At 49.6% G+C, this 12,451-nt stretch overlaps 1 protein-coding gene across 1 annotated transcript; it reads left to right on the forward strand.

The window, feature by feature from the left end:
* Positions 1-9,708: 9,708 nt before the first annotated feature.
* LOC100942917 (splicing factor 3A subunit 1-like) lies at positions 9,709-11,998 on the forward strand. Its single transcript, XM_012805311.1, is given in 2 exon segments — positions 9,709-10,805; positions 10,807-11,998. Coding segments are annotated over 2 exon segments (2,289 nt in total).
* The last annotated feature ends 453 nt before the right edge of the window (positions 11,999-12,451 follow it).

The raw sequence follows: 12,451 nt of genomic DNA on the forward strand, positions 1-12,451 counted from the left end.
TCCAGCAGCCCCTTTTCCAATTCTAAGTCAGGTTATTCAGGTTTTATAGAGGAGAGGCCAGTGCTTTCTAAACAAAAATGGCCTTTTTTGCTGAAAATACTCTTTATATCAAGGAAATGCATTGTGCCTGCACAAAGCCTTTACCTGCCCAACAACAGACTTGTATGTTCACAGAATTGGGAGGTCGGTTCTGTACGGCCGTAAGGGGGTGGCATCAACTTTGTGAAGAAGGACCACATCCGCATCCTGAGGGACAGGGGGCAGCACTGCTCCACCCAGATGGACGAGATGCCCATGAACGCATTTCCTGATCTGTGGTAATCATATTTTGGGGTGAAATGTCCTTAGCTCCTTCAGAGCTCCCTACTCAAGGTGGAATCACCCCCAAAACATCTCAGGCTGCTTTGTTCATGATCTTGTTAGAGCCTACAGGATGTGGCCTAAAAAAGCTAGCCTGTTTGTGCCTGAAAATGGGGATCTGATTTCTGAGCTCACCTGGGCCTCCAGAATGGGGGAATCCCTGTCCAGTCCTGAGTGGGGGAATCCTGTATCATTAAGACACTTAGACTATCTAGTAGTAGCTTGCCCCGTGGTTTCCCCAGATTCTGCCAAACACAGAAGCTTACCGGTCTTTTGAAAAAGATGTTTTGGGAAGTCCTTTGTCTTCCAAAACTTCTCAAAAACTCACACGCTCCTGGGTGTTCCTTCATCAAAGCAGAAGGGAAGCCACTTGGACACCGGATGTAGGGAACCAGCCCCCACACACCCGTGAGTGTCCCCAATATTCGACTGTAACAAGGGAATAAAGAAAAGACAATTAAAGTTACAATCATTGGGGGGGGTGTCCTTTATGGAAGAGAGACAGCAATGTGCTAAGTCTCCGTTACCCACTGCATCACCCCTTAGCAATTTTCATTACTTCTTTAAAATATTTATTAATCACTATCAGGATTACAGAAAACAAAAGGAAAGGGAACGTGGATTTTGGAGCTAGATGCCACCCAGTCAATCCTGTGTTCCTGTGGGGCAGATTAGTTAAGGCCCTACCAAGAAGCTGAATCCACTTATCTCAACCCACAAGAACTAGTTATTCTTGCTCAATGAGTCAGTGGCAGGAGCCATCTCAGTTATCTTAAAATGGCTTCCCAAGCCCTTTCAGACCGTTCTCCTGGGGTTCCTTTCTGGCTTCAGCCAGGCCCTTGCAGGCCTCTTTCCTGAAGTCTGCTGACATTCATGCCAAGCTGTCTCGTGAACCCCCTGGTATGGTATGTTCTTTGTGGAGGTTCATGTCCTCACCCATTATCTGCATACCTGACCCTGATCACAAAACTTTCGTACAATCGTTTCATTATTCTATCAGTCTAACTCTATTCGCACAATCCCAACGTCCCAAATGTTCATGCACAGCACCTTCCTCCAGACATGAGCAACCCCTTAACCCTCTTCCACCTCACCTTATCATATTTGCATCACAGCAATTATAAAACCTACAGTTAACACTCTATATTTGTGTTATGTCCTTTTTGTCCTTCTCTGGAACAAAAACTTTATGGAGCAGGTAATCCCAGCATGCCCGCCAGACGCCAGCCTGCGTGGGGTCCCGGAGTGGGACTGAGATGGGCTCAGGCGGTCTTAGTAAGGGGCCCTGTCCCAGCTGTGTGGATTTAGAGAGCTGAGCCTAGGAGGGAAACAAGGTTAATAACAGGTGGTGCCCTGGGACTCGGGCAGGTGGTCTCAGCCCCTCTAATACCGGAATTTCACTCTTCAGTAGGTCCTTGGTCTCGGAGTCGAAGAATGAACCCATAGACCACAAATCAGTGGTAAGATAGGACTTTTATTAGAAGTTAAAAAGGAATACAGGAGAAGTAAAAAGCACCAGAGCTTCTGGCAGGAGGAGGAACTGAAGAACGCCCTGGAGAGTCTTCAGGTGGGCTCTTTTATCTCAGAGTCTTTTTTTTGTGTGTGTGGCAAAAGTTTTAAATGTTTACTGAAATAGACTTAAGAGTAATGCATTCAGATTGTTTGTGAAAACCCCATACTGTACCCCAGAAGTGCATTAATGTACACAGTTACTATTCAATTAAAAAAAAAAGAGTAATGCATTATTTACACGTGGATGAGAAAAGACAAGAGAACCCCCAGAGAGGGGGGCACTCTGGGGCAGAGCGGGGGGTGGGGTGGGGGGGTGGGTGGGGGTGGGGCAGAGAAGTCACACCAGCTGGAGGCAGTTGCCCCAAACAGGGGCCAGGACTGGAAAACAGCCCCAGGGCTGTGGCCGCGTCCTCAGATCAGATCAGCAGCGTTCATGGGCATCTCGTCCATCTGGGTGGAGCAGTGCTGCCCCCTGTCCCTCAGGATGCGGATGTGGTCCTTCTTCACAAAGTTGATGGCACCCCCTTACGGCCATACCAAACCGACCTCCCAATTCTGTGAACATACAAGTCTGTTGTTGGGCAGGTAAAGACTTTGTGCAGGCACACTTGTAAGAAACTGAGGCAGAATCCCATGTTGCAGGCCTAACATGACCAAGGCTTGGCTGGAATAGCATTTCCAGACTGCGTTAAGGAATTAGGTTGACTTCATAAGGCCAATGAAAAAACCCTTTGGAAAACTGGCCAGATACCCATCAGTAACCTTTCCTGATCTATGGTAAGTGATGAAGGTCGCTTGCTGGTGTCTCTGGGAATGGAGTAACCTTTCCTGATCAGTGGTAAGTGACAAAGGGCTCTTGCTGACAGGTCTGGGAACATCCAATGCACACAGGTATCTATGGCACAGACCTGGGCTCATGAAAGGCTTTTGAGAAGTCCAGCCTGAGAATTGCTTATAAAAGCCTCCAGCAAAAACTCCCTGACTTAAGGCCTACATAGGAGCAGAGGTTTACACACAAACTCCTGTATGCCCAAGAAGTTTCTTTATGCTTTGCTTAAAGATTCGAAGTGACTGCCTCCAAATGGCAAGGTCCATAGACATTGAAATCGTCTCTTTCCCCTGTAGCCTCAGGCTTCATCAGATAAGAACAAAGAAAGTAATACCTGACAACATGTTCTTCATTAAGTTATGTTAAACTGGGTTATGTTGAAAGGGTTATGCTTTTTAAAGGTGTATGTTGGGTGGATTATCAGATCACCGGGGAGGAGCTACTTACAGGGCAGGTGGTCATAAGATGTTTAAGTAGATTAATGAAGTCATTGACGTCCAACGCACATGTGCAGAGGGATTGTTAATAAGGTCATTGCTGTATAGTGTGCATGCACAAGATTGCCTATATAAACCAACTGCAAATAAAGAAGGCTCGCCATTTACCTGAGCGAGCAGATGGTCACCTTTATTTAAAACACAATTTCAATAAGCGTGCTTATTCTGCGCAACATGGCTTTTCTGTGAGACCCTAATGGCAACACACTGAAAGCTCCAAAAGGCAGACATGGTTTTTGTTTTTTTAACCACCAGCCCTGCCCCCAACCCAGTGTTTGTTACAGTAAGCTGTCAAGGCACCAGTGCTCAGTGTGTTGGACTAAAGTATATTTTATACTCATGTGGGACATTACTTGTAAACATAAATTACTTGTAAAAAGAACATTAAATCATAGAATATATAAAGACCCCAGATTAAAAAAAAATTATCTCTGGGGCTTGCCAGCTCAGGAGGTATGGGCAGGAAGCATCACTGGTGGTTCCTGCTGCAAAGCAGGGTGGGGGAAGACTCACTTTTTACCCTATTTCTGTACTGTTCGATGATATCACAAATAGCCTATATTAATGATCCAAGCTCCTCGTGAAGTACACAAATGGGAAACCAAGAAAGGTGTCTTAGAGGAGGGATGCCCTGGGTGACAAGAAGATGTGCAGGGCTGTTTGCCACCTCACAGTGAGGGCTGCCTGGGAAGCTTCCCTGCCGTCTCCCATCACTGCCACTTCAATTTGCTTTCCTTAAAACTGTCTTGGCATCGAGAAGTGTTGGATAAAAGACGTCCCAGACATTAAACATTCAATACAGTCAATGCTGGTAATTCCCATCTACGTCCCCAACCCTTATTCTTTCCCAGGCTCTCAACTTTGTGGACACCTGCCTGCTGATGTGACTACACCAGCTATGTGTGAACTACATAACTCACAGACCTGAGACAGAACAAGGCAGGACCCCCGACTCTGCCTACCCCGGGCACAGCTTGCCTGATTAGACATCTGCAACAGCACCCACCCAGTTACTGAGGATACAATCTAATCAGCTGACAATGACCATGACTTCTCCACTGGACTAGAGCAAAAGCTCCCAACTCATCTCCCTGCTTCCTCTCCTGCCTCACCTCACCCCAAGTCCAGACACTAGAATAACCTCTGAAACTGTAAATCTGACTGTATTGCTTTGCTGTTAACACCCTCCCGTGGCTTCGCCCTCTGCACTCAGAAAGGAAATTCAAATTCATCACCACCTTATGGATCTTCACTAAATGGACCCCCTGACTACAGAAATGAAACCAAGCTGCGGAGATAAAGAGGTGGACCCCACCTTGATGCAGTAATTGATAAATTTATTACACCTGCAGGGGCCTGAGTACTAAGACGTATCCAGCAGCGACTGGCAGGTGAAAAGCCTTGTAATACCATTACTTTGCAGGGTCAGCAAGCTAGCGCAATACAGAAGCCAATCATAGCAGTCAATGCAGGGTTGCTGGGCAGGGCTACATATTGATTCATAAATCACAAGATACATCACAAGTGCATGATCTCAAAATCATAAGGTAAGGTTACATAGTTCAGGGGCTTACACAACTAAGGGTGGGGGTGCACAGTTCATCCTAAGGGGCACGACTGTTGGGCAAGTTGGCCGAGAACAGCTTGGGACCTTTTCACCTGGGACTTTATTTGGAATCCACCCCTCCCTTCCTTCCTTTCCTATCTTCAAGCTTCTTCCCAGAATCTAACTCCTCCACCCTTGTGGGGGCTGTGGCTAAAAGGCTTAGGAGAAATTCCCTTTTCTAAGGGCAAGGGGCTTGTTCCCCACTGGTCTTAGGGAGGGGGTTAAGGGTTGGGGACTCAGTTATTACACTACCTCTCCAAAAGTGGACCACAGGAAGCTTCTTTCTGTCCCTGGAGCCCCCGGCTAAGGTCAGCAAGGCCCGGGTACCAGCAGTTCCCTCGGTCCTGACTGCTCCCGCCTCTCCTCAAAACGGGTTCCCAGTCCAGACCTCACCGGGAATGTCATCCCCTCCTGGCAACCCCCTTTCAGTCTACCTGCCCCACTCATTCTCTTCTCCCCTCAGTCCTACCCTATTCAAACACCCCGCTTTATGTTCTCCATAACAACCACCGCTGCCTGCAGCAGCCCTGGCTTTGTGCTGTCCTCTCCCCCAATTCAAGCTCCGTAAAGGCACGAACCGCAATGTCCAGAACAACAACACATTTATCTGCTGAGCGAATGACTCAGAAGTGCCGGGAACACTCCGCAGCCCCTGCTGGACCCAGCTCGGTGACCTCCCCGCGCTAGCAGCCCGCTCCAAACGAACTGTCACGAACCAGGCGTGGCGAGTGGGTGCTGGAGGCGAGGGTCACAGGTGCCGACCCTCCTGAGGGACCAGTCGCCACGCCCAGTCCCGTCCCAGCCCAGGCCCTCGGCGACCCCCGCTCTCCCTCCGCGGCCCACGCCCCCTGACCATAGGCACAGATGCCGCGCACCTGGTCCTCCCGCAGGCCCGTGGTGTCGAACGTGGGGGTCACGTCCACCTCCTTGCTGGTCTCAAATTGCACTTTAGTTCTGTCTTCCTCCTTGAGCAGCCACTTCTCTGCCGAGCCTGAAGTAGCCATCGCCGTAGCCGCCATGTTTGATGGGCCTATCTAGGAGTCTGAAGTCTAGAGGATAACACAAGGCTGGCAGTTGGTCCTTTACAGTCTGTCCCTGAGAAGGGATTAAGGTGTGTGCTCCTACCCAAGGTGGAACCACCCCCAAAACCATCACAGGCGGCTTTGTTCATGCTCTGATCAGAGCCCAGAGGGCGTGTCCCGAAGAAGGCAGTCTGTGCCCGCAAATGGGGGTCTGACCTCGGAGCTCACCTGGGTCTAGAGAATGGGGGCTCCCTGTCTAGCCCCGAGTGGTGGAATCCTGTATCAATCAGATCCAGGTTACTTCTCCCCAGCGGGTCAACTCCGGCAGTGATGACTCAGGTGAACCCTGCCCCACCAGGCAGGGCTGTCCCAGACCTCCTCCACTCCTGGAAGAGGCAAGCCACTCCAACCTTCTCCACCCGGTTTCCAGGAGCTGGTGTGGGTAGAAGAAAAGGGACAGGTTGGGTCCTGGGAGGTGGCAACCTCTGACTGCAGCAGCTGCCAGAGCTCATGATGCTCCCAACCGGCTAGGACCATGCCCTTCCCTGTTGCCCTGGACATCCACACAGTGAGCAAGCCTGCAACTAATTATTGAACACCTACTGTGTGTGAGAGAGACCCCCTCCTCAAAACAAAAACAGCATGGGAAGTGTGGAGTGGTGGATAGCAAGTATAGCGAGAGCGTCACACGCCTGAACACCTTCAGACCTGGGAAGCCTCTTTTTTTTTTTTTAATTCGAAGCAGAGTTTCAGTTTATCACCCTCCGTAGACTGCTGTGGCATCACGCCTCACAGCAACCTCCAACTCCTGGGCTTAGGTGATTCTCTTGCCTCAGCCTCCCGAATAGCTGGGACTATAGGCACCCCCCACAACAACCAGCTGTTTTTTTGTTGCAGTTTGGCTGGGGCTGGGTTCGAACCCACCACCCTCGGTATATGAGGCTAGCTCCCTACTCGCTGAGCCACAGGCGCCGCCCTGGAAGTGTCTTTTTTGACACAAGCCCAGGCTCCATGAAGCCGCTCTGCAGGGAGCTCAGAGCTGGGCCTGCATCTCGTCCTTGCTGTAGGGCACTTTTACTTCCCGGACTGGACCTGAATTTTTCCATCAGTAAAAGAGATAAGACAAGATGCAATTGAGCTTTCTGATAAGAACTGAAATGTTCATCTAGAAGTTTCCGCAGGGAACTTGTGTACAGAGAGCCGAGCTGGGTTGTCAATTCTTGTTTTTCCAGTAGCTCCTATGCCCATCACAGCACATCTACACAGGGGCAATTATTTTAATAAACACTTCATAACTAAGGCACATTCTCAACACAACGGACCCTAGCTGCCTTCTCCCTACAAAACAGAATAAGCATCCTGGAAACCTGGTCCAGTGAAGGTGGACCTGGTGTTTGCCCCGGGGGAAGGGGCGGTGCTGCTGTTCTCGCAAGATATGGTGCTCTCACGAGAGGCTCCACCTCCCACAGCCCTATAAAGGCAGAGGATGCGGGAGCCTGGGCGTCGTCGCTTCTCTTGGTTCTTACGACCCTCACCGCCAGCACCTGGTTGCCACACCTGGCTCGTGGCGGTTCTATTGGAGCAGGGCCCTCGTGGGGAGAGGGCACCAAGTTGGGTTGAGCAGGGACTGCAGTGTTCCAGCACTTCTGAGTCATTTACTCAGCGGGTAATTGTTTCTGTCTGTTGGCTGCTTGGGCATGGCGAGTAAACCACACCGGTTTCGTCCCTTCACGGACCTTGAATTTGGGCAGAGGGACACCACAAAACCAGGCTGCTTCAGGCGGCAGTATTGATATGGAAAACATAGAACAGGATGTTTGAATAGGGTAGGACTGAGGGGACAAGAGGATGAGTGGAGCAGATCACGGCGAGGGGGCTGGCTGGAGGGAATGACATTCCAGATGAGGTCTGGACTGGGAGCCCGTTATGAGGAGAGGGAGGAGCAATCAGGGCCTTGCAGACCCTAGTCGGGAGCGTTCCAGGGACAGAAAGAAGCTTCCTGTGGTCGACGTTTGGAGAGGTAGCCAGAGGCCCACTTAGTGATGATCATAAGGTGATGTCGAATTGGAATTTCCTGAGTGCAGTGGACAAAGCTACAGGAGAGTGTTCACAGCAAAGCAAATACAATCAGATTTATAGTCTCAGAGGTTACTCTGGTGTCTGGACTTGGCGGGAGGTGAGGCAGGAGAGGAAGCAGGGAGATGCGTTGGGAGCTTTTGCTCCAGTCCTGTGGGGAAGTCCTGGTCGTTGTTGGCTGATTGGTTTGAATGAGAGTAGCTGAGGTGGGAGGACTGGAATGTCTTTAGTGTCTTCAGTAACTGGGTGCATGCTGTTGCAGACGTCTGTTTAGGCCATCAGCACCCAGGATGACCAGCAGGCAGGTGTCTACAAAGTTGGGAGCCTGGAAAGAGTAAGGATTGGGGATGTAGATGGGAATTACCAGCATTGACTGTGTTTAATGTTTAATGCCTGCGACTGGGACATATTTTATCCAACAGTTCTCAATGCCAAGACATTTTAAACAAAGTGAACGGAAATTGCTGCAGTGATGGGAGATGACAGGGAAGCATCACAGGTGCCCTCATGGTGAGGTGGCAGACAGCCCCACCTGCCTTCTTGGCACCCAGGACATCTTTCCTCTAAAACGCCTTCTGTACTTCATGAGCAATCGGATCATCTGTTGTCTTTGTGTCAAGATAGGAAGTTGTGCTACATTTTAAAAGACTACCTAAGAATTAAAAAGGAGTTTTGTATATCCAGTTTTATTCAAATACCTGGAAAATACTTTTAGTCCTTTAGAAGTGTTTTGGTAGTAATTGCTGTGCAAGAGAGATGGTGTCATAGTTGATGTAGTTGCATTCAGACTGAACGTCATTGAACCACCCCATGTCCCCGTGCCATGACCTAGGCAGACTAAGTGCAGTCATAGACCACATGAGCAGTGACTACCATGATACTGAAATACTTTTTTCTTTTCAATTTAAAAAGTAATGCATAGGGATGCGCCTTGCTCAGTGGTTAGGGCACCAGCCACATGTTCCAGGGCTGGTGGGTTTGAACCCAGCCTGGGCCTGCTAAACAAACAAAAAAACCAAGCAGGCATTGTGGCGGGCTCCTGTAGTCCCAGCTACTTGGGAGGCAAAGGCAAGAGAATCACTTGAGCCCAGGAGTTGGAGGTTGCTTAAGCTATAATGCCATGGCACTCTACCTAGGGCGACAGCTTGAGGCTCTGTAAAAAAAAAAAAAAAAGGTAATGCACAAAGTAACCTAGGCTATTTGTGACATCATTAGATAGTACAGAAATAGGGTAAAAAGTGAATCTTTCCCAGTTCTGGTACACTACAGTAACTGCCAATAATGTTTCATGCCCATACTTCCAGAACTGGCAAGCCCCAGGGATTTCTTTCTTAAACAAAACTGAGGCCTTTATCTACTTACTCTACGATTTAATGTTCCTTTTACAAGTATTTTATGTTTACAAATACTATACCACATGAGTATAAAAATCCACTTAAGTCCAATTGACTGAGCCCTGTGCCTTGAGAGCTTACTGTGACAAACACCAGGTTTGGGAGGGTGGGCAGGGATGGTGTTTAAAAAAACAAAACTATGTCTGCCTTTCAGAGCTTCCAGTGTGTGGTTTGAATGCTGTCATTGTGAGAGCTGATTTGTTTTTTTATCTTGCAGGTTTTTAAAAGCCCTCAGCAATCCAACAGCGAGCTATCAGGCAGATAATTAAAGGAAAGATGAGGAACTGGTCACTATCAGGCAGATAATTAAGGAGAGATAAGGAACTGGTCGAAGCATCAGAGAAGGAGACTGTCTTGAAGCAGCACCTCTCACCTACCCCGAGGTGGACTGGCAGCTCTGAGCGTCACAGTCATGACTGCAGAGCCAAAACAGCCCACTGTGGAAGAAGCCTCTTTACAAGAGGATTCTACACTTTCCAAGCCAGTGGTGGGGATTGTTTACCCTCCTCCAGCAGTCAGAAATATTGTGGAGAAGACTGCAAGCTTTGTGGCCAGAAATGGGCCTGAATTTGTAGGGAGGATACGACAAAATGAGAACAACTGCCCTAAGTTCAACTTTCTGAACCCCAACGATCCTTATCACACCTACTACTGCCACAAGGTCAGCGAGTTCAAGGATGGAAAGGCTCAGGAGCCCTCGGCTGCCATCCCCAAGGTCATGCAGCAGCAGCAACAGGCCACCCAGCAGCAACTGCCCCAGAAGGTCCAAGCCCAGGTGATCCAAGAGACTACTGAACCCAAAGAACCCCCTCCCAAGTTTGAGTTCATTGCTGACCCCCCTTCCATCTCTGCCTTCGACCTGGATGTGGTGAAGCTGACGGCTCAATTTGTGGCCAGAAATGGGCGTCAGTTTCTGATAAAACTGTTGCAGAAAGAACAGTGCAACTACCAGTTTGACTTTCTCCGCCCACAGCACAGTATTTTTGACTATTTCATGAAGTTGGTGGAACAGTATACCAAGATCGTGATTCCACCTAAAGACTTATTTGAAAAGCTGAAGAAAGAGGCTGAAAACCCCCATGAAGTTTTGCAAAAGGTGTGCTACCGAGTGGAATGGGCTAAGTTCCAGGAGCGTGAGAGGAAGAAGGAAGAGGAGGAGAAAGAAAAGGAGCGGGTAGCCTATTCTCAGATTGACTGGCATGGCTTTGTGGTTGTGGAAACAGTGGACTTCCAACCCAGTGAGCAAGGGAACTTCTCTCCCTCAACCACGCCAGAGGAGCTGGGTGCCCAAATCCTTATCCAGGAGCGCTATGAGACGTTTGGGGAGAGTGAGGAGGTGGAGATGAAAGTTGAGTCTGATGAGGAGGATGGCAAACAGGGGAAAGCAGAGGAGCCTCCTTCCCAGCTGGACCAGGACACCCAAGTGCAAGACATGGATGAGGGTTCAGAAGATGAAGGGCAGAAGGTGCCCCCACCCCCAGAGACAACCATGCGTCCGCCTGTGCCCCTAAGCTCTCAAGTCCCTGCCTCCAGCCACTGGTCCAGATAAATATCTTATGTCCCCCATCACTGGAGAGAGGATCCTTGCCAGCAAAATGCAGGAACACATGCGCATTAGGCTTCTCGACCCCCAGTGGCTGGAGCAGTAGGATCATTCCATTCATCAGAAGCAGAGTGATGATGAGGTGTATGCACCAGGTCTAGATATTAAGATCAGCTTGAAGCAATTGGCTGAGTGGCATACTGACATCTTTGGTGTAGAAGAAACTGCCATTGGGAAGAAGATTGGTGAGGAGGAGATCCAAAAGCCAAAGGAAAAGGTGACCTGGGATGGCCACTTGGGCAGCATGGCCTGGACTCAGCAGGCTGCCCAGGCAAACATCACTTTCCAGGAGCAGATTGAGGCCATCCATAAGGCCAAGGGCCTGGTGCTAGAAGATGACACCAAAGAGAAGGTTGGTCCCAGTAAGCCCAGTGAAATCCCCCAGCAGCCACTGCCTCCGTCTTTAGCCACCAACATCCTCAGCTCAGCCCCACCCATCTCAATGACCCAACCACCCACAATGCTGCCTCCTGACCATACTACAGTTGTCTCTGCAGTACCCATCATGCCCCACCCCCCAATGGCATCTCTGGTCCAGCTGCCTCCTGGCTCAGTGACTGCCCCTATGCCACCCATTATCCACACACCCAAGATCAACATGGTGCTCATACCTCCCTTTGCCCCTCCTATCATGGCACCCTGCCCACCCCCAATGATTGTGCCAACACCCTTTGTGCCTGTTCCACCCGTGGCAACTGTCCCAGCTCTGGCCCCAATGGCCCCTATTCATCCCCCACCTCCCATGGAGGATGAGCCTGCCTCTAAGAAACTGAAGACAGAAGACAGCCTCATGCCTGAGAAAGAGTTCCTGCATAGGAACAAGGGTCCAGTGTCTATCAAAGTCCAGGTACCCAACATGCAGGATAAGACAGAATGGAAACTGAAGGGATAGGTGCTGGTCTTCACCCTCCCGCTCACAGACCAGGTCTCTGTCATTAAGGAGAAGATTCAGGAAGCCACAGGCATGCCTGCAGGGAAACAGAAACTGCAGTATGAGGGCATCTTCATCAAGGATCCCAACTCGCTGGCTTACTACAATACAGCCAGTGGTGCGATCCTCCATCTGGCCCTCAGGGAGAGAGGCGGGAGGAAGAAGTAGAAAGAGGGAAACTCCTCTGTCGGGTCCCTGCCTTTGTACCTCTCCTGTCTCTACCCCTGCTCCAGACCCAGGAGGCCTACCTTGGGCTTTGCATTCTGCCTGCATGTTTTTCTTTCCTTCTTACTCACTTTGAGAATTTAAATCGTTCTGAGGTTCATTCCTCTCACCCCTTCCTCAGATTGGTAAGAGTAGCAGGGCTTTCTAAGCCACTCTTTGGAACTCCTATGTTAGAGTCTTAAAGGACATTTCTTCAGTCAGCCCATTAAGAGCTGAGAACCCAGGGATATCCTACAGGACACTTTCAGAGTGCTAAGTGGTACTAGGCTGATATAATATGGTAGTTACAGTCTTTAATAATTTTATATCTTTTCTGGGGCAGTGCCTGTGGCTCAAGTAGGGTGCCGGCCCCATATACCAGGGGTGGTGGGTTCAAACCCAGCCTCAGCCAAAACT

The sequence above is a fragment of the Otolemur garnettii genome, unplaced genomic scaffold (genome assembly GCF_000181295.1).
Source record: "Otolemur garnettii isolate 467f Iridium unplaced genomic scaffold, OtoGar3 scaffold00039, whole genome shotgun sequence".
In the NCBI taxonomy this organism is placed as follows: Eukaryota; Metazoa; Chordata; class Mammalia; order Primates; family Galagidae; genus Otolemur; species Otolemur garnettii.